The 22,890-nt window shown below is 43.8% G+C and overlaps 1 protein-coding gene across 10 annotated transcripts in view; it reads right to left on the reverse strand.

Moving 5' to 3' along the window:
• Positions 1-21,452, reverse strand: part of meis2a (Meis homeobox 2a) — an 85,217-nt gene extending 63,765 nt beyond the window's left edge. For 3 of the 10 annotated variants that reach the window (XM_020098183.2, XM_020098178.2, XM_020098181.2), the window contains exons 1-7: positions 14,806-15,087; positions 14,368-14,594; positions 12,679-12,820; positions 12,342-12,392; positions 11,860-11,910; positions 11,188-11,337; positions 2,797-2,911 (exon numbers count right to left, since the gene is read on the reverse strand). In XM_020098183.2, the coding sequence (XP_019953742.1) occupies positions 2,797-2,911; positions 11,188-11,337; positions 11,860-11,910; positions 12,342-12,392; positions 12,679-12,820; positions 14,368-14,594; positions 14,806-14,814 (745 nt within the window). In that variant the 5' untranslated portion in view covers positions 14,815-15,087. The other 7 variants (XM_069535500.1, XM_020098176.2, XM_069535499.1 and 4 more) reach the window with 4 other exon arrangements.
• Positions 21,453-22,890: the final 1,438 nt, after the last annotated feature.

Below are 22,890 nucleotides of genomic sequence, written 5' to 3' on the forward strand. Positions count from 1 at the left end.
GCAAGCCAGACATTTTGGAAGTGAATTTTCTTCTCAGAGAGTGTTGTATAACTACACATACAGTGCTTATGTGTGTTATTAAACTTTACTCTGCTGTGCATCCCCGAACATCAGCCAAAGGCAAAGGAGGAAACAAGTTAAAGTGTTTTACTCCTTAAGACAGTTTGACTTGGCCACCTTCAGATGTGAAATAGAGCGGAGTCACACATTCAACACGTTGATGCTTCTGGATCAATTTTCGAGGTAAATGTTTTTCAAGCCACCGGCACACGCACAACCACCTTTCAAGATGGAAAATCAGGGAAGAAAGTAGATGTTTTTGTTGGCAGCCGAAACAAAAAAGAAAAAATAGCACCACTGGACTCTTTTCTCTCTCGCCTTCCTCTCACTCTCTAGCATCTATCCCCTCGTCCTCAACTGATCCGCACCGTCACCCCTTTTAACAGGGGCCAAGCTGTTAAAGACCCCATTACCGAAGTGAAGCACACATTTCACATTTTCTCTGCGGACTCCAGAGTGTGGACTACGAATTTTATGTGGAAATGTATTGAGATAGGGGAGGCCAGTTCATGCGTGGAGCAAGGAGTGGAGTGGAAGTGGAGGAGAGGAGGGAAAAAGAAAAAAAAGGTGGAGAGGTTGGGGAGGGAAGGCTCTGTCAGAATGGAAGGGCCAGAGTCGGGAGTCAGCGAGCGCTTCAAGCGTTAACGTAATTGCAAGAATGTGAAAAATGAGGCGGCAGGGCTCCCGAGCAGAGCGAAAGGTCAGAGCATGCCTCACACAAAACAACTGGCTGGAGGACGGCCTCATTAGACCATTAAATCAGCTGCCCTCTCTCTCTCTCTCTCTCCTTTTTCTCACTCTGCCTACTTTTTCACCTCTGCGCTGCAACAGCTCTTTTCCTACATCTCTGATTCTATTCTTTGCTGCTTGTACTTGTAACTTTGAACTGGTGGATCAAATGTTTAGCGCTCTTCCTCTCAGGTCAGGCTCTGGTCCCTGATCTTGTCTATGTTGGCCTGGTCTATGTTGGCCCAATGCGCGGTGCCGTACCGTAACTGTCTTTGGCCCGTATTGATCCGCTGTTACTGGATACGGTGGGGAGAGGAGTCGATAAGTGCTCTGTGGATTACAGGTCACTTGTACTTATGTGTGTAAGATAATCAATAGGCAGTGCATTTCTTTCTCTCACCCCTCCTCCCTCCCCCCCTCCCCTCACTGTTATTCCTGCAGACTTCATCTCCCATGCTGCTTGCATTTGCAAAGAGGAGTGCAAAAACCCTACGCTCTGTCTTCTGACCTGCGTTTTTAACTAATGTTGTTACTTCCAGATATTCGATCAACATAAATACATTGAATTTAAGGAGAATCCATTTTACGCAGACTGTGAGAGAAACCCTAATGTGTCCTTTTGCAAGAAACGGTTGTGCATCTGTCTCTGCCCTCATGCCTATACCCTGGAATTATCCCTATCAGGATAAATCAATGTGTCACATTATTAACCGTACCTTCATTATGCTAAGAGAAACATCTGGTCAGACATCCAAGCCCGAGCTATCATCCTGTGATCCAACTAGTCCTGACACAGCCGACCACAGAGGTCTGCTGCGGCCCCCACTCTGTGGTCAGTAATGCTTCAGGAGCTACGACTACCGCTCCTGTCTGTGGAGGACGAGATGTTTCAAACAGCCCCACCACAGAACCCCCATCGACCATCACGTCCCATCGATACGTTTGATCGCTTATTGGCAAAACGATAGCCTAGAACTGACACAGCAACTCCACTGTGCGAGACAGCTGGTGTAAGCGTGCATCAGAGTGCTTGAGTGTGTTTATATGTGTGTAGCCGATGTGATGAAATTTCATGCAAAGCTCTGGACACTGCCAGAGGGCATGCACAGGCACAGACACAGAAGGACGGACACACACACACACACACACACACACACACACACACACACACACACACACACACACACACACACACACTGTGCCTCCAGTGAAAGGAGATCTTGGTGCATTCAAAACAAGAAAGGAAAGGCCAAGAGCTCATCATCTGTTCTTTAGCTCCGGCAGCAGTTGCATTTAATAAACAATCCCAATCGCACGATGCACTGATGTTTGGCCTCACCTCTAAATTCAACTAACAGCATGTGCTTTTGATAATTTACATGTCAAAACGGATACAGACCATGACAGAAATACAAGGCGGATAACTGTGTCTTCCACACACTGTCTGTAACAAATTCAAATGCATTTGTTTTTAAACGCATTATTGCTGTTTGGCAGGTCGTGTGCGGGATAACACAAGGCTGACTGAGACATGATTAGAGGCTGTTGTGCAGAGAGCAAAGTTAATACGGTTTAAATGGAAGCAAGAACTGGCAGAAATATAGTATTAATCACCAGGTTTTTGTTAAGTGCTCCAAATAGCAACACCTTGGAAAGCCCCTTGCAAGGTTGTTGTGCTACTGTGGCTGTTTGCACTTGAGGTGTAAGAGTGGATAAGCATGTTCATTTTTAGGTGTGACTACGTGTTTACATGGACGCCAGTCAAAAAACAGGATAATCCAACGTGGAATAGGAAGCACTGGGGTGTACATGTATAGAGGGATGTGCCACCTATTCATTGTAGATCTCACATTAAAGCACTGGCTTTAATAAATTGAAGCGCTGGCAACTCCACTCATGCATGATGATTAATATGTCCTGCGTGGATCTGTGCCCTTATATCTATGTATGATTATGTGGCAGTGCTTGAGTGCGTGTGTGCACTTGCCCATTTCTGTGCCGGCTTACCTTGTTCACTGCTGTTGTCGCCACTCTGTGAAGCGTGTCCCCCGCTGGAGGGCCCCGGTGTGCCGGCCGAGTGTGTGGAGGTGGCGTCATCGTGGTCTCTCCAGGAAGCTGGGTTCTGAGGTTTTGCAGAAGGGAGAAAGCAAGCGTGGGATCCATCCGTGCATCCATCCACATTCCCCCGTCCAAACCGCGAAACCAGGAGCACGGAGAGCAGCGAGAGGGGGGAGGAAGGGAGGGAGGGAGGGACGGACACAGAAAGAAAGAGAGAGAGAGGCCATGTAAGAATGGTGGAAACATGAGAGTGACATCTGTATGAGTCAACAGGCACGGTGAGGGTCCTCAGTCTGCTTACATTCCCCCGGCAAGGCGAAGAGCCCCAGCGAACAGACAATCAACAAAGCCACTGTAATAATAGATGAACAGAAAGGAACGAATGCACTAAAGCAGCTGGCAATAAGTCAAAACAGTGTAATCAAAGTGATTCATTAATGCATGAAAGCAAAACGCAGCGCCGTTAATGTGGCGTTTGATTTTGAACGCTGCGAGCCGAGCGCTCCTGAGTGATTGTCTAAACACATATGGCAGAGCCCAGTGGAGTTCGTTTATACCATAACCAATTGAGACTTCCGCGTCAAGTGAGAAATATAGAGGTAAAAAGTCCAAACACACCACAGCCACCATTAATCATTACCACTGTCAGAAGTGAAAATAAGATATGACAGTGATTCTCCTGCTAATCTGCCAAAAATGTGTCCACGCCCTCACTGTCGTACACACACGCCCACAGAGGCCTGCAGGAATACACTTACGCTCACATGCTAATGACATAATAGAGCAAGAAGTATAAACACACATGCACACACACTCTTTTATATATACAAACACACGCAGAAAAGAGTGTTAAATCTCAGCCGGCCGGCTTCAAAGAAATGTTCGTAAACAAATTCTAAACTTTCAGGGCGACTTTCTTTTCTCCTTTGCTCTCGTCCACCTCTCTTTCCTGGTCATTCCCACTTCCCCGTCCGTGCACACAGGGAAACAGGATTTTTTTACTGTACAGGAAAGGCTTTATCAGCCACATGACGGCAGGCTGGAGGGGGAATTTCCTCTGCCATCCAGACGATAGACACACAGATCATGTAATTTACTACACTCTCAAACAGAGTTGATACAGCCTCATGGCTCGCACGGTCCTGGCGAGTCTTTCCCAATTTAACATGTCACCTGAGCATGATGACAAAATGTTGGCCAACGTTCGCCCAACGTCGTCTGGGGCCCAAGAGAAGCAGCCCCATGAGCAGAGCCCAAGCCAAACAAACACAGGCCTGCACCAAGGCTTCCCACAAACCTCAACCCACTTCTCAGTTCCCGCTCTGGTTTTTTTTTTCTTCCTCAAACACAAACACACACATATACATACGAAAAAACAGAAGAAAAATGTACACGCCGCAGAATATTCCAAGAAAGAGAGCGTCTTTACCATTTTGTCTAAGTTCAGCAGTGTTCCTGATGAACCTCTCTTCCCTCAGCTCCCCGCCAGAGAGGAGCCTGCCCGCCTGCTTTGTTGCCCCAGTCAGAGTGAGTTGTACTGGAGGAGGACAGACAGGATAGGGCCTGCAGACTAGTGGAGGTTTGCTGGGATACAGAGGCTACAAGACAAGCGGCTGCTGAGGCTCCCCTGGGTGCGCAGTCCTGATGTGCTGCGGCTTGTTCTGCTGCGGAGGCGAAGCTGCTGCTATGCCTGTGAGCAAGGCCCTTTTATCTGCTAAGTTTTTTGGGGAAGGAGGGCTGTTTTCTTAAACAGCTCGGAGCCGAAAACAGCAGACAGAAACACACAAGGCCCTTCAGACCCTCCGCTCCACTCAAGGCCCTCTCAGCGTCAGCTGTTCGCCGAATGGCAATCAGATAAAGAGCTTGGAGAATTATTCGGCAGAGGGGTAAGAAGACGGGGTGAACAATAACCCATGCCTGGGTTTTTTCAAGTGAACGGAGGGGAAAGTGTCGCTGTCCTGAGTGCGGCGGCTGATTGTGACGTGCCAGTGATCAACATATGGTCTGTTTTCTGTTACTCTCAACACAGCCTAGTCTAGTCTGAGTGAAATCAATAATGTGGGAAAAGCACATCAAACGTCTCACACACTTTAATTTCTCCTTTGTCATATGAAACACAGAACAGAGGTAAAAAAAATAAAAAAATCCCAGACTCCCCGGGTGTATAATGTATCTAAGCAGAGCTGGTCTCTGTGCACCGAACGGGCTGTTGTTGTTCCAGGAGAAGAAAATGACTGGGTTCTGCTTCCTCACAGTGAGACACACACTGCCAGCCGCTCGTGAGACAGACCTGAAACACTACGCTCGCTGCTCTCACACACTCTGGCTCACTTCTTCTCTCCCTCTTTCTCTCTCTCTCTCTCTCTCTCACACTTGCCAGCAATGGCCACAGCATGGTTTTAATGCAACAGCAGAATCGATAGGACTTAATTTAGCTATCATTGCAGAGTAATGTGTCATTTTTAATGGTGCTGGCACTAAATTAAATTCAAAGACACCTCAGCTAATGGTGTTAAAGGGAATGATATTTTGCTGTGATTTGCTACCCTGTGGGTTTAATGGGTCTGTGTGCAGGGATATAGATACAGCTTTGTTAGTTTGGTTCTTATGGGGCAGAAAGCACACCGCAGCAATTCATATGACCCGATAATAATAAAGCAGTGTATAGTAGGAACTATACATGTAGAGGATATTTTTAATGAAGACACTATCTTTTTTAATACCTGTAAGTCACCTCTCATTCACAACCCTGTCTGCGGAAAGAGACGACAAATATCAAAACAACAGCGTTAACTTTCCGGCGCTCAACAAGGCGACAAAAGCAACAGCCTTTCCTTCCCATGAATAATTTAGTGTGCCTCTCCGAGCTACGGAGGGTGCATCATCAGACACCGCACAACACAAACACACACACAACCATTTTGTCATAATCCCCATGGGTCTGATAAAGTTCAAACAAGTTGTAAAAAGAAAAGGGAAAAAAGAATCATGTCACCCGAACAGACTTCTTCAACCTACACGAGTAAGTCCTCGATGAAACATAGAGGAAGAATCAAAAGAGGAGGAAGAAAAAAAAAAAGGCCTCTAGCCCATGTGACTATTCCCTAAAGCTGGGCATAATTAGGAGTCAAACATGGTTCACTCCATGCTCTTCACTAATTGTGTTAAAGAGCAGTGTTACCAGGAGGAGGAGGACACCAGCAAGCAATCTCAAATAAATGTGCAGGCAAGAACACGCACACCTACAAACACACAAACACACAAACACACACACAAGAGGACAAGATAGAGAAAAAGATACAAAAGGAGCGGGGTCTCTAGGGGAAGCCTTTTCTGTTTGCTGGGGTTAGCAACTGGCGGCTGATAATACAAGTTGTAATTAATAAAGCAGGAGACAATATGGGGGAGAAGGCTTGTAGTGCAGCCAGGCCACAGGAGAGCGGGAGAATGCTGCCGTCTCCTCTGCTCCTGTCCCCTGTTTCTCATTTACAAACACCTGCCTGGCACAATCTCACTTCCCTCACTGCACTCTGCCTACATCCCTAGGAATTTCAAATAAAATTGATTTAGCGGCATCATTGAATTTCCCTCAAATTCCCCTGGAACCTGGAGGGGAAGGGAGGAAATATGTTGGTGTAGTAGCAGTGTAAGGTAGGCTGAGAGTGGCTAGCCGTGTGTGTGTGTGTGTGTGTGTGTGTGTGTGTGTGAGCTACAAGGATCCCGTGTATAGAATCGCTGACAAAACAGAAACACACAAGTCCATAAATCATAAAGCGACCTGACATTTCAAGACACATCTTGCCACATGGCGTAAACAGAGAAAAAAAACTCCACACATTTTTGTCGGGTTGAGCTCGTAATTACACACAGGCGCTTTAGAAAAGTGTAGGTGCACTGTGTACTGAACAGCTGAGCATTTACAACACCCTCAATTATCCTGAATATAAAGACGCCTTAATTTAGCAGCTAATAATTCACTGCAGCTTGTTTTAACAGACATGAGGGATTGACTGATTGCATAGATGCTGGAAAACTTTCTCTGAGGCAAAAACAAACAACCTTAGTAGTGAATGGCACATTACATGTGCAAATATGTCTTCAGAAAGAAGAGATTAAATTAAAAAAAATGACAACTATTGTGATTCATGGGTTTGGCACACATCAAAATGACAGAAAGTGGCAGAAATATAAAACAGACAAGTCATTACAGATAATTCCACTTTCATCTGTTCCTTTTAACAAATAACTCTAAAATATGAGCTTTCAGATGAGTATGTAAATATATGTCTTTACTGTCATTAGCTGTATAGGTTGGATTTCAGTGCAACTTCTCTTGATCTTAACGTGACTGCTGACCAACTATTTTTCATCGCCGGGATGGGAGTGTGTGTGAGACGCAACAAGTGAGCCGAGCCTCTCTCCAGCCACGGTAGCGATGATTAGATATGCCTGCCAACAGGGCCCCCTCTCTGAACACTAATCAAATAGGAAATGTAAGGCCAGACATCCCACCATCACAAAACAATTGTGTGGAACAGACAGAGTGGTCCAAGTCAGCGATGCACCGAGAGAGAGGGAGAGATCCAAACATAGTTGGTCCCCGAGGAGAACAAAGCTAGTTGAATTAGAACACCTCCAGAACGGGAGAAATTCCACGGTTCAGCAGGCCAGCTCGGCCCGAGGGCTCGCTGTCCACAGAGCGGAGGCAGAGGGCTGTGTGTGTGTGCCGTGCACGGTGATGTACAAAAACAGGACACTACTAAGCACCCACCTCCACTCAAACACACAGTAAATCACAACATGGGCACGAGATGAACGATTGCATTACTTGACTGAACCTGTGACATCACCGCATCTGACCAATGCTCGGCTGCGCCCAGAGCCTGTAGCAGAGAATCAAATGTAAACACAAAGCTCTTTTTTTTTCTCCCTTCTTTCCCTTTCCAACCATGCAAAGTCAAGATAAGCGTCACCATTACCTCCATGGGAACTACTATCACTCCCTGAGCAAAGCTCTCCAACACACAGCGCCGAGTCCTGCAAATCCTACAGACGGTCTGTATAACAAACCTGCAAGTGTGCAGAGACTCGAAAGCAGTTTCAAAAGCATATAAAGCATATGCATGGAGGAAATGAGAAGCCTTCTGTTAATATGTGAGCTTGACTGAGGAAGCAGCACAATAGCAGGAGACGACACAAAGGCTAATTCATTAGAACAGATAATATTCAGACACCATTAATTCTATTTGCCTCCCTAATTGGATGTAGCACAGAAAAGACAGAAATTGTATTAATTAATTAAAAAGACAAGAGAGCACACCATTGACAGGAACACACACATTGTACCAACCGTTTGCAAATCTACACTGCTCTGTGTTTTTTCTTACCCTCCATCACCTTTCATATGTAATACATCTTTTTTTCTTTCCTTTTTAAATGGGATGGGGTTGATCTGGGGAGGGCCGATGAGCCTTGGGTGGGCTCACATGGTCGAGACAGTCACCGCAAGCGAAGACGGGAAATCAACAGTGTCAGCAAAGACCTCATCTCGCTCTTATGCTGCAGCGTAATCCAATCATCTCTAAGACAATGCAGCATTCAAGTGTAAATAAAACTGCGCTTATTACGCTCCACTGTCAGGTATGAGGAGGGGAACAGAAAGAGGACACACACACACACACACACACAAATATATATAAAAACAAGCTCAATGGGCTGCCTCCTTCACAGTGAAGAGCCTCATCATCTCCAGAAAAACCAACTTTCGCCAAATGAGATGTAGCCCAGGGCTATATATTAAAAATGCATATCAAAGCAAAGAAAAATGGACGTGAGAGATTCTAACTAAATAAATTAGCATATCTAACTATGAAACTGCCTTCCTCTCCGCAACGAGCAGCGAGGACAGAAATGAATAATAAAATACAGCCAAACACAAATGAATAAATAAAATAAATAAATCAGGACAGAAATGTTGCTTCCCGTGCGCTGGTGCAGTTTTGCAGCCAGTTGCATTTTTTGTGCATTGTTTTCAATATTCAAAACACATTTTAGGCAAGGAGTCTTTTTAATTAGACGTGGATATGACTGCTGAAGAAGTTAACTATTTACTAGCCTACAAGGTTTTTAGATCACGACTGCACTGTCGACATTTAACCTCGACAGTTTCACTTTCTGCAAATATTATCATACACGCTGTACTTAGCTATAGATAGATACTTTATTGATCCCCAAGGAAAAGACAGGAATCCAGTTGCTTCAAACACACAAGCAGGGAAAGGAACACACTTAAGAATTATCCAGGTGAAGTAAAAGTAGATGGCTGGGTGAATAGTCAACAAATGATCAATTATATATAAGAAGATAATAAACGTAAGTGGGTAAAACGTAACCTTAACCCAGAATCAAACATATTGTGCATATAAACTGTTCCTCTGGAGCCTGTGCAATTATTATATCATATAAAATAAAATACTAAAAACATATTGTGCAGCTAAGGAGCTGTATTCTTATATATTAAAAAATAAGAAGTATACGTTGGTGTCTAAAATCACTGTTCAGCTCAGACACACAGATCTAAATGCAAACAAGTAAAACATTTTTTTTAAATCTCTGCTTTATTCAAATCCAGCCCAGCAGTTATAGGTGATGCGCAATAAAAAAAAAGTTCCCTGGTGCCACATCAGTGAATTAAACCCCTTAAAAGTTAAACACCTAATGAGGTGGTCAGTCCAAATGACATCAAGACAAATGGCTTGTCATGCAGAATCCTTTGTTTATTGCTGCTGCTGATTTGCTTTATTGGCACACCTAATTCTCTAATTATCAAAAATATATATATATTCCTCACAAGTGGACCCCTGGCAAAGAAAAAAGAAAGCTGCAGTGTCTGAGCACAAGGGGAGACACCGTTGGAAATTGGCTTGAGTATCAACCATCTGCCATGAAACTAAACAGGCTAGTTTATCTAATCTCTGCAACATAAACAACAGCATGCCTCATTTCTGCACTTGTGTTGGAGGGCCACAATATTGTCGTTTCTCAGACCGACGTCGGCATCTATTTTTTTTTTTCGCAGCCAATTGTGTTTTAATTCACCTTGTTGTGCGCTGCGCTGCGTGGCCCTGTAAACTCGCCGGGGCTTTCAGAGGGAATCCACCGCTATTAGGCCTCCAGCCAGACCCAACAGATGCAGCGCAGTGACTCTGCATAACACTTAAATCTGCTTTAATTCCTAATAGGCTTGGCCTTGTGCTTTGCAGATATTAACTAGTCACTTTGTTGTAACGGGCGCTGCTTTCTTTCTTCACCCCACCACCCAAACATTATAGCTTGACGCACGCAGGACGCAATAATTCACAGATATCAAACTCAATAATACACGTGTCAGCTCGATCCACGCAGCGAGGAGAGCCTGTGTTTATTACACCGAAAAATGCACGATTTAAAACCGGAGGAATCGATCCTCAAATTTAAAGCTCCTGTACTTCAGGTGCATATAATTGAATTCAGCATTATGGAGCCTCCAGCCATAAAACGGGGAGCAGAGGAGAGAGTCAGTGCAGAGCAGAAACCACACGGCAATCAATACGAAACAATTAAACACATTAACATCAACAGCAGTGGAAGGCCTCCAGACGAACCATCATATGCCTTGTGAACTTGACATTGATGGTAAGCCTTTAGCCCTGAGATCTATTTCAATAGGCTACCACTTTCTCCACCTCTGCAGCAAAGAAAAAAAATCCACAGCTTTACGCACAGGCCATATCCAGCTCCCACAGCCCCAAATATAAAGCCCCTTTCTTTTTAAATATTGGCCTAAAGCTAAAGCTTACCGCTGATACCCTGCTTTAACGTTAAACCTGCGTAACAGATAATTGCCTCACGTTTTTTCTCTCTCCCTCAGCGTGCAACTCTCCATTACTCACGACAGCGCCTTGCTTGTGCGCGCAAACGCGCGCGCGCACACACACACTGGATTCACACAAGCAAGCACGGACGCATTATACACACATGACCGCCCCTAATCAAAAGACTAAAACAATAACTCAGTCTATTGTATCACATCATAGCTTTTGACCCCAGAGCATCGATCGACAGATTCTCCTTGCAAGAACAGAGCATGCTCTATTTACTGATGGCACAGCGGGGTCACGCAGCGACCTGAGGGTAAGTAGTCCCCAAAAAGTTTGCGTTTTCAGAAACATCAAAACAAATCTGACTATTTTCTCCAAACGCTCTTCTTCTTTCAAAGCTCCAGTCGTGCTCTCCACAGCAGCAGCACACACGCACAACAGCACAGCACACATCATGAATACAAGAGGTTGCGTTACTTACGTGATCTGCAAGGTTAGTCGATGATCCCGAGAGCTCTTCGTGATCTGATTTCGAGCTGCCATCCCGTTCGTCGATTACTAGATCTATTGGCATTTTTCCTTTCAAACAGCTGATGTACCGGTGGCAAAAATTGTCGCAGAGCTCGTGCACCTACAAAGGGGCAGAAAACACCGTTGTTGGTTTTCTTTTTTTATTCCTCTTTTTTTTCCCAGGATGGGGAAACGCTCCATGCAGCCAAGTCCAAGAATAACTCCAATTAATGGGCATTATCGGTCGGCGAGGAAACAATAGTGAAATTGTTGCAGTGCTTATTATTCTCGGGAGACTGCAGCAACAAGTTGAACGACAGAAAAATAAAGAGCACGCCGTTAAGCTGGCGAAATAATGAGCAGCTGAAACAAAATCTGCGGATCAATAACAGTGTGCAACGTGCGCAAAGAGGCTGCAGCGCAACTGATCAATATTTACTTCTGCTGCACAAATAGTTGGTTAAATAAAGCGGCATATTTTGTGAAAACTATAAAAAAATAAAACTTTCTAATGCAATGCATGCCTGTTGATTTATTTTTTAAACATCTGCTAAAGGACACATGCACGTTTGATAATGTCAGCGCCATTAAAAGTACAGGGTGTGTATGTGCAGGTGCTCAGAGGAACATTCACAATATTTACCTTTTCTAATTCCAATAGGTGAAACCGTAATACTTGTATGGCTTGTATCATCTGAAAGTGGAGAAATATAATATGAAAAAAATCAATATCACAAATGAATCGATATTATATTTTTACACATGTGCAGGATTATTATAACATGATATGATAATCCACTCGTCATAATAACACTGTGGAGTAGCCTGCACTACAGCCAGGCAAGAAGGAGAATACATATTGTTTAGAGTCATTACACACTGCATGGTCAGCTGGGTCAGTTGGAAGAGAACAATGACAGCGGCTCATGTGGTCACACAGCTTCACTTCAGAGCTGATCTGACGTGTGTGCGGAAGTTTAAATCATATGTTCACTTTATTGACAGTGTGGATGCTGCGGACACTCACAGAGTGAATCCCCCCCCCCCCCCCCCCCCCCTAAACAAGGCATGGTGGAGGCTGCGGTTATTGAGAGGAAGAGAGGTCAAAAAAAGTGTGCAGCTTACCAAATTGTCCAACTCTGGATTTGATGAAAATAAAGGTTTTTCTGCTCGGACCTAAAAATAACACACACCAAATGTCAAAGTTAGTTTAAAATGTGCGTAATGTGTGCGTAACATTTCCAAACTGACATTCCATGATAATGATAATGCAACTCCAGATTTCTTAAATGACGCAACGTATATTTTGCAGAGAACACATAGTATTATTTAATCTTATTATAAGAAAGTTTTTTGCTGCAAAACATTATGAAGCAGGCAGAAAACCATGTGCCATGACGCAGCCACAACAACCAAAAATACATGTAAATATATATTATTTTTTTAATATTTCAAAATTGACCTGTTTGGCAAAGACTGCAATGTCCTCGTTGAAGGAGTCTGAGGAGCAGACGTCGCCGCCTGCTACGCCGGGCTCCCTCGGAGTACACGTCGCCAGCTCGCACTTCTCAAAAACCAGTGCGAGCAGTGGGAATAAAGGGTGACTGCAAGAAGGGAAACACAGCCTGAGCACAAGCGGCACACCGGCTCCACAAAGCCCACTGCAAAAAATGTCCAAGCAACCTGCGTATCTGTCTTTTCCCATAAAATATCTCTCTGTTCTCCTAAAGCAAGTAAAAAACGATGAGACAGTTAGATGAGATAATTTTTACTAATTTCTTTTTTAGTTTTTACGCACGTCTCTTACTGTTTCCTACGTGAACGCTTCTTAAAATGAGACAGACAACAACTAAAACAGGTCGAACTGGATTCAGGATTATTCTTTTTAGAAGCTGTTTTGATTCGTGAGAAAGGCTAAATACACATCTGGAATATTTCAACCCCTCGGTTTGACTAACTGAAGGAATTTTAGACTCCGTGTGACATGAATCGACTGACATTTCTTGCAGTGCAAACTATGAACAGCAGAGAAGTCAACAAAACTCCACAAAAAACAAGACGGAGGCAACAAAAAGTTTCTGCTGTGTATTTTTAAGTAATTATACAGTTTGCGAAAATTTTGGGAATGAAATAATAATTTTGCAGAGGTAAAACACAGACGTAGTGAGACAGCGAGGAGTTTAATTATTCCTCCTTAATGGGCCTGTAGTTTGAACAGTGACGCACAGGGAACAAAATGTGTGAAACTCTAACTTTTAACAACATGACACAAATAGTCAGTAAAATTATTTTAAAAAATTACAAGTATAATCTAAAATCTAAATGAGAAAAACACTATTTTTAAGAAATGTTAACTTCATACAACTGGTGCAAGATTGTTAATTTATGTCATTTAAATGTGTGTCAGTCTATAAATGAAGGTAAACTCTACTTCACATGTGCGTAAAAGAGATGAAGTGGATTTACTCTGCTGCATCCCAGATTATAATGATACACTGTGGATTATAGCACTTTCTGCGCACAAGTGGTGTTGAGCAACATCTGAAAACCAAACAATCTTTCTGTGTTTTATTTGAGAATAATCTCGCAGCAGTAGAATTATAAAGTCGCACGATGCGTAATAACGCGCTGAGTGTGTTTGTGTGTAGTTACTGCAAATAGCGTTTTAAAAAACTGACAAGTTTCTGCACGTATGAGCGAGAACGATTAAACGAGTCAAGAGTATTTAAGGTTAGACAAATAACTGTGCTGTGTAATATTAAAGCAAAGTTTCTAACATGGATTTGTTATGATGTTGAAAATGTTTTTTGTATTATTATACTTCCACGCAGCCTGTGACTTTCAGTCTTGGACTGAGCACAAAGAGCTTCCACATTATTTTATAGCTTGTATTTCAAGCTCGAGGCTTATACTCTTACTCACTGCAGCCTTGACGATGCCTTCTGCAATGCGTATAAAATTACACATCAACAAAACTCCCCTGACCAACAATAGAGCTCCGAAATTGTGGTCAATCCTGCACAAAGCACTGTTTAAATTTAGTGGTGGGAGAGAAACTCCAACAAAACAAAGTTACAGAAACGCTAAAAAGTTATAGAAGAAAAAAATAATAATAACACGTGCACGCGTATTTTGCTCGTGCAAACCTTACCCATAAATTTGATCTTTATCCCTCTTTAAAACGTCGTTGACAGCAGAGCCCATGCTCGTGGGCATAACGTTTGGATGGGGAGCGTGGGCTCCGTAGTGCTGGCTGGCGTGCAGCGGCGGTCCGTGGTTCAGGTGGTGGACCTGGGGAAGCGGCCGGGGCGCATGCGGGTCCCCGTACATCGACGCCGGGACTCCATCCATCCCACCGTAGTGGGCCAGCTCATCGTACTGGGGATCAAATCAGAGCAGAAGTCAGCGGGCTGCCCGGTTACTTTCTACACAAATGTGAAAAGTACAAAAAAAGAAAACAAGCATGCCGTCTCGGCTTGAATATACGCAAAGGAGGAAAAACTCATGGGCTGTAGCTGCGAAAACGCGCTGCAGCCAGGGAGGAAAAGCGTCAGATATTGTAATAATATGTGAAACGGTTTGCCATTACCAAAAACATTATGAGTTTAGATGCTTCCCGAAAGAGAGTTTGACGAGTGGAGAGAGCGAACTAGTTTGGAGTCTCCTGTGAAACTGCTCCACGACTCTCCGTGCAGGCTGACGGTAAAGGCGCAGGCTGTCACTCTGCTTGAGGAGTAAGGGCGCCGCTGCAAAAATGTCAAATATCGCTGCTTTGATATGAATACTTAGTAAATTTTCCACCACCCGACAGGAGGTTATATCGATACGATGGCCTCCCTACAGTGGATTTGAGCAGGTAAGTGTAGCAGATTTAAAACCTACCCTTTGCGCCATCAGGCTGCGCTCCAATAAACTCCTGAATCTGTCGTATATTTAATATCCCAGTCCCGGTTAGAAAGTGATTTAGTGGCAGGATTCCTCTTTTCGACCAACTTTGCGAATTCTCCTACTCGCCAGTGTGGTTCAGTTGAAAGCGTAGCATCGAGGAGTTTTGCAATTTTTCTCGTTTTCCCTCTTTCCTCGGAAAAAAAAGGAAAAATGCGCCAAAGTGAAGGTTACAATCGGCCCATCAACAACCTGCATGTAACTAAACTGTCGTGTCTCATGGCTTTTTGCCACTCCAGCTGTCAATCAAAGCCAGAGGTTGTCAAGGTAATGAATGAATGACGGTTGGTGATGATGTTCAAGAGAAGGACGAATCTTTTTAGTCCGTTTTCATCCCGCAAGTCCGCGTCTCCTTTAATGCTTCCAGATCGCTATCTTGTTTTATTATCACTGTAAAAAAAGAAGAGGAGGAAAAAAAGCAGGAGAAATTAAGAGATTGCGACTCAGATCTTTCCTTTTCTTTCCCCCGTAGGTATTTCGTCTATCTGGCGAGACTGAGATGAGTGAGTGTCAGCGAGTGTTGGCAGGTTGGCTGCTAGCTTGCTTATAGAAACAGAGTCAGTTCGCAGCGCTGAGCGGTGGGCGAATGAAATGACGGATCCCGGAAGTGGTGGTGGCCATAGCCAGTCCTACAGCAGCTCCAGAAAAGAGAGAGGAGAGACCAACTCCTGTGATATGCAGAGTGTGTGCGAGGCGCAGGGACGGCTTCAACTCCACACTGGGGGTAAAAAGACAAACCAACGCAGCTCCAAACTCCCACCCAATTCCTTTTCGCCGAGAAGAAACCTAGAAGAAAAAGCAGAGAAGGGCTGAATGAGGGAGGTGGTTTTTTTTGTTGTTTTTTTTATCAGTGCGGACACTTGGGCTGCAACTGCTCCGAGTTACACTGACACAACATTGACTGAAATAAACTGCATGAAGTGGGATTTACAGCTAAAAAGTTCATTTTTAAGCAGAATTACGCACGGTGCAGCCAAACTTTTACGCACGGTAAACTGATCACATCGGGGACATATTTAAAAAGAATGAATGAATATTTTTCATCCTTATAGCAAAACAATAGATTATAAAGACACCTGCAGTTAAAAACACCACGACATCTTATGAACGATGCGTACTTGTTATCAGTTGTGTGGTTATACGTCGGTGTGCCTACATCCTCCTAATCTTTCAGCTAATTACTGCTCTGGTCCTTTTTAGCAAATTAAACGGCACGCAGCACCCCTCTAATCCCTGAATGAACTTTTCCAAGAGGAAGAGGAGGGAAAAAAAAGTGGAGAAAGTAATTTTGTGTGTTTCTTTCGTCCAATCCCCTCTCCTGATAGAAATCCGTGCCTTTGCCTCAGAGTAGTCAATTATCAAAGCTCCCCGAGATCATCAATCATGTGAGGAGATTGAAGTTTAGAGGAGGAGCAACGCTGCGGCCATCGATTGCACTGAAGCTCCTTTTGGAGTCTGAGCACTTACACGCACAAAACAGAAGCAGGCCATCTATCCCCTTTAATATTTAGCTCCATCAGTGCTAATATGGCATCATGGCTGTATTGATAGGTTCTCACATAAAGGCTCCATTTATGGCTCCGTGACATTTTTGATGGTGGAAATTAATTATTCACAGGTTAGGATTAAAGTAGAAACACGCTCAGGGAGATGGGCTGTGGCTACCGTTGTGGAGGGTCAATAAACTCTTCCAGCAAAACAAAATACCAAAGCAGACCTGCTCGGAGTCGATTACAGAAATAGCAGTTGTTTTTTTTTTCTTTTTAGGAGAGAAAAAGAGTTAATAAATGAAACCGTGACAACTGTTATGTTTGTTGGCATAAAGGGGGGTGGGAAGTGTAGCACTGCAGGGTTTGACAAACGGCTGTGTGGACATTTCAACGTGCAATACCCCGGGAAGGAGCTGCAGAGCGGTGCGCAGAGAGTCAAGGCATCCACCGTCTCCAAGTCTCTCCTGCACTCTGTAAACACAACCAGCCGGCAGACCCTGCTCTGACTCTGAAGATTTTTTTTTTCTACATAAAAGCTAAATATCGTTCACACTGATTTGCGCACTAACTGTTTTTTTCATCCTCCTCCTCTGGACAACCATGGTAAGTAACATAAACCTTATAATGTTTTTTTTTTAAATTCTAGATGCGCGTCCTCCTCCCGGCGGAGTGAAGGAAAAGTTGGGAGGCTGGAGCGTAAATGCAGAGAGAATGAACAGACTTTCATACATGCATGTTTAATCTCCCGTTACAAGTGCGATATCCTCAAAAAAAATTACCAGGCACTGGAGTGGAATTTTTAAATAAATTCTTCGCGATTTTTGCGCATTTATCGTGGAAATATGTGGTTTGCCCCCGAGGAGAATGATGCAAACACCCCGAAGAGCGTGTGAAAATAGCGGAGGCTAATTACGCGTGTCCAATGCACGGCTCCGCAGAAACACAACCTTCCCTATACATGCAACTTCCAGCCACGACTCCCAACGACGTGACATGTGAAAGACCCTTTTTTCTTCGGCGAACTATTTATTTGAGTAATTAATGGAAGCTATAAAACACAGGACATCGTAATTAACAACATTTAAGGCTGTGAAATGGGTTCATTTCGCTTATAAACAGCTTCTGATGCGACATTACACAAGTCGGTGTTTAATTTTCTAATTTCATTTTAATCATCATTCACTCAGTAGTTAATTAAAATTAATTTCCCCCTCATAAACAAGACCTGTGCCAACTTAAACTCCCCTGCTTATAACCTGAGCGTTTACAAGCCAGATGATTCCAGGAGGACACCTTCCATTGACTGTTACACTTTAAAAAAAAACAACTAGTTTTATATTTCCTACGAGTGGCTTTCACGTCGCGGCCCTTTTTCAGGTGCGCACACCACTTTTACGCGAATGAAAAAAGAAAGATAAAAAGAAATCAGTGGATGGCATTAACAGGCGGTAACATTTCATCTGGTGGTGTCAAATTGAGGTCAGTGTAGGGTTAAAGCTCTCGGTGTCCGTGTGGGGACGTGGCCAGCTGCGTTTGGATTCATTTGGGGGGCATAGGATCCATTTCAAGGAAAACACTAGTGGGACAATCACCCGGGCTAAAGATCCACAGCGTGTCACATCCTAAAAGGTGCACCAGCAGGACCGCCTGCGTGCGCGCCATGCACCGAGCTGCAGAGACTCAACTTCCCCACTCCTCTGTTTACTCTTTGCAGGACTTACAACCCCTCTCTCTCCCTCTGCATCCCCCCCACCCCCCATTGCCCCTCAGGGCACACACACACACACACACACACACACACACACACACACACACACACACACACACACACACACACACACACTCCAAGCCTGTTGCTAAATATGGAGAGAAACGCATTGTTGTTGATTTAATTCCCTCAAAAAAAAAAAAAAAGATCACTGATATGAAACGAGCTTCAAATCCTCTTAGTGACCTTAAACACTCCTGGAAGAAACAATCGGCGCTCAACCGCAGGAACAAATAAAATCGCCCTAATCTTGTTTGTAACTTTGTTCTTCTGTGGCCCTCTTCAGTGTTTGAGATTATGTAAATTGGCACAGCTAATGTATAGAGGCGCAGAGATAAGACTTGGATCATAGACTGGCTGCTGCTGCTGCTGCTGGGGGTGAGGAAGAGGAGGCTCAGAAAGTGAAAACACTGCAGCTTTGTCCATTTTTATCCAACATTTTCAAAATGCAACAGCTACAGCTGCTGGTGCGAACATCAAATGTGAGGATTTCGGTTTTACGCACAGCAAATAAAAGGAGGCCAATGCAGTTAACTGCAAAGGAGGCAACTAATTACGTCCCATTAATCATCACGCGTTTAATTGTCCTCACATGACATGATATTATTTGTGATTTGTTTCTAATAATCTGGAGCCTCTGTGTGTGTTTTTCTTAACTCGGTCCCCTCTGCCTCTGAACTCCCTCTGACCCCCGGGGAGTGAAATGTGACTATAGGCTTTGAGAAAGTGGAGTGAGCAACTCAAATACTTGTAAAAGTTTCGCGACTAACTGTAAATTCTTCAGCTCCAAAGCCTCATTTTCCCCTCCACCGATTCTCAGAGTCTGGTGTCAGAGGGTTAGTACAGGGAGGAGGGGGGAGAGTGACAGAGAGAGAGAAAGAGAGGGAGAGAGAGAGGCCAACACAATAACTGTGGCTTTCTCTCGCTCTCTCTCTCCCTTCATAGACTCATAGTGGGAAATATGCGGCCCTCGAGCGACACCTGGCGGCTGCAACCGGTGCAGAGCTGTCCAAGGCTTTACAGGAGGCCCACAAAACAACACTAAAACCTATTTACACGGAAAATACGCAGCAGTCATAACAAAACCGTGCGTTGAAATTCATATTTTAAAAGGATTGTAATGTTTATTCATTCGCTAACCATGTTTTTGGACATAAACTCGATTTAACCCTGTCTGTCAATATCACGTAGACTAGAAAAATATGGCCTTTAATAGTGGAAATTCGCCTTAAAATTACACGAACGAGTTCTATTTTAATTTTACTGGATTCAAAAATTTAGAAGATAATTAAGTTTGAATAAAAATGGTTATAAAAATGTTTAATATCCCAATTTAACTTATATCTAACCTAAAACGTTTATATTTTACTAGTTTAATCTGGACCAGTCTTTTTTCTATCGGCTGATTCATGCATCATCGAGTGTTCAAAATAAAAAATATTATCACAATTAAACAACAAGAGTTAAAGTTAAAGCGGAGCCTACATTTGAAAAAAATATGAAATTGATTCATTAAAGACTTTAAAAACATCGCGTTTTTTAAAAATGTATTTAGCTCGGTTCATTTCTTTTATTGGAATGTAAATTGTGTTGGTTTTTCCTCCTCCAAACGAAAGATTGTTCCTGCGGTGTGAGAGTAAATCTGTCCCTTGCTGTATGTAACCTCCTCTGGCCGCAGCGCGCCCTGCAGTGCGCAGCCTCTCCGCAGCCTCTCGGCTCTGCTCGGCTGTGACACAGTTTGAACAGGTCACCGCCGAGATTAGAGCCCGTCGTTAACGCCTGCTCGGATACACCAAATGCTGATTTAATGAGCTTGCATTGGCTGTTTGTCCCAGAATACCTGGTGTGCATGTGTTAGTAACGCCACAGACCGTAATCCCCGTGTCCCCCCCCCTCCTCTCCTCTTATTAACACGTGGCTTTTTATAGGGGGGGACAGCCCGAAATACCTGCATTCACAAAAGGGCGCTGCGCATTATATTTTGAGTATGATTTCCTCCTTGTGTTTCACTGCAACTTCCAAAAGCCTATAAGGCCCGTATCCAGCCACATTACCACATGTAATTGAGAGAAGTTTAAGTGGAGGCCGGGAAACCGAGGAGTTAATAGCGGTGACCCTCTCGCTGTGCCTCTGTCGCTCATCATTTATCAGGCTTAAGGGGCTTAAACAGGCAGCGCAGACCCACCTTTTATTACATATCAAACCCTCTCTCTCGCCTTATCTACATTATAGGGAATACATGCGTCGTCGCCTGTTATGCGGATTTGGAAATAGAAACATGTCCAATAAAGTCGCCCTCCTCCGCTGATGAGAGGGAATATGGCTCTAGGCAGTGCACAGACAACCCCAGCGGTTTTTAAGCCTTTATTAAATTGTCTTAATTCCCCCTCTCCACTTTGAAATGAATATAAATTCCACTCGTGTGTTTGTCCAGTCGATGCTGGAGCGGGGGAATGTGGAGGGTTTTTCATGGTCCCAATATGATTAGGAAGTGGATGGAAATTACGCACAGTTGACGCAGCACTGCCTTGGAGAGAGATCAGACCCGGGATAATGCAAGTGACGGAGTAATTAAACATGGCTGTGAAATATAAAATGTATCGTGAATAATAAGAACAATATAAGCAATAATAAATATCTCCACGTGTAGTGAAGAAGGGTTCAGATGGAATTCTCTCCGTGCGTAATTGGAGCCGTTTTACTCGGACAATTAATTAAAAGGTGAGGAAAAAAGAGAAAAGGCTTCCTTGTGAAAAGTTATATTTGTCCTGTCTTATGCCACTTCCGTCACTCTCCTCTTTATTTATAGCCTAATTGCATTACACGTCCTTCAGAGGGAGAGAGCATTAAAACAGCTGCTGTGTCTCCCCATTTGCGCAAATTCAGCCCAAAAAGCTTGTTTGGTTTTTTTTGCAAGATTAGTTTTTCACTATTTGGGGTGAGAAAATCGTTTTTTATTTAACATTTGCCTTCTGTAGTGTTAGATTCCATTTTTGCATTTGTGCTGTTTCAAACACACACCGTGTCTCAGTGAAAAACTTCAGGGCCATGCCTAAGTTGTCTGCTCGATTCCTCCGAGGAGAGAGCCGCAGCCAGTCAGCCTGAACGCAGCTGCGTGCACGTCGAGTGACGGATTTTGATATTCTAGTCACACAACAGAGTAAACACCGCTCTCCTCTTCAATAAACATCATTGACAAGGTTCCATATCCAGCCATGTGAAATACCCAGCTTAACCCCATCACCACTTTCAGCTGCTATTATTTTAAATATGTGAATAGAAGAAGAACATTGCAGTGAGGTTCATATTGTGATAAATGTTGTTTTGACCCTTTCTGTGAATTCACTGCAAATTTCTACTTGTACTGTGGCTTCACTGTAGAGGCATTAAATATTTTTAAACTCTATTTGTGTCCTGTTCTTAATTTGTTTTTTAAAATGTGATTTAAATGTGCTTGAGTAAAGGGCTTCATTGAGTTCATTATCTCTCTCTCTCTCACACACACAAACACACACACAAACACATGCAACCACACACACATGCAACCACACACACATACACACACAGAGAGACTACAGGTTATTCAAAAGACCGAACCCCAGAGAAAAAACAATAATTCCAATGAAATATAATAATCACACACACCCTCTATGACCTCGTCCTCCGCATTTGAAGCGCAGGACAGTCCCACTGAATAAAAATAAAGATAAATAAAAGTCATTGCTGAACATTTACAAAACATGACTCGACTTGTGTGTGTCTCGCTCAAGCCTCCACTCATTTGAACCACTCTCAAGACAACAATGCAGATAAACAAATGCAGATGGTTTGTTTGTGTTTGGGTGTTTTGTTTTTGTCCCCCCTCTCCCATTTATGTGTTCCCATTTCCATCTCCTCTCCGACACCCCTACTCCTCCTCCCTTCCTCCATCCCTCCCTCCGCTCCCTCCAGTCTGGTTCTGCAGGAGTTCACATGATCAAGCAAGGTACCCAGGTAATTACCTGGCATTGTCAAATAAAGCGGCCACTGATTCAAATGAGGAGTGAAGTATCAAAGAGCGGCGTTGCCTTTGCAGCCACTACTTATCCACACAGGAGACAGAGAGGAGATCTGAGAGCTCGGGGACCTGCAGCGAGGCAACATCAACACTCAGCCTTCCCTTCCAAGATAAATATCACCAATAGGAGAAACAGAGCCAAACATGCCCAGGTTCACTAGTAACAGCATATTTATTTGTACTACATATCCTACTTGTCTGTTACTGGCTCGCGGCGTTCTTTAAAGTGGCCTCAGTGCAGCTTTAACAAGGACGATTCTTGCCATATTCCTGCGTGTGCGTTCCTGCTGAGTCTCTCCCAAAGGTCAAAGGTCGGAAACTCATGAATGTGTTTGTGCTCTGAAGCCGTCGCAGAGTCAGAGCGGTCGTGCAACACTTTCCGATCTTCTGTTGCTGCATTTATTCTGTATTTGT

This window comes from Paralichthys olivaceus, chromosome 12 (genome assembly GCF_024713975.1).
Source record: "Paralichthys olivaceus isolate ysfri-2021 chromosome 12, ASM2471397v2, whole genome shotgun sequence".
Lineage (NCBI taxonomy): Eukaryota > Metazoa > Chordata > Actinopteri > Pleuronectiformes > Paralichthyidae > Paralichthys > Paralichthys olivaceus.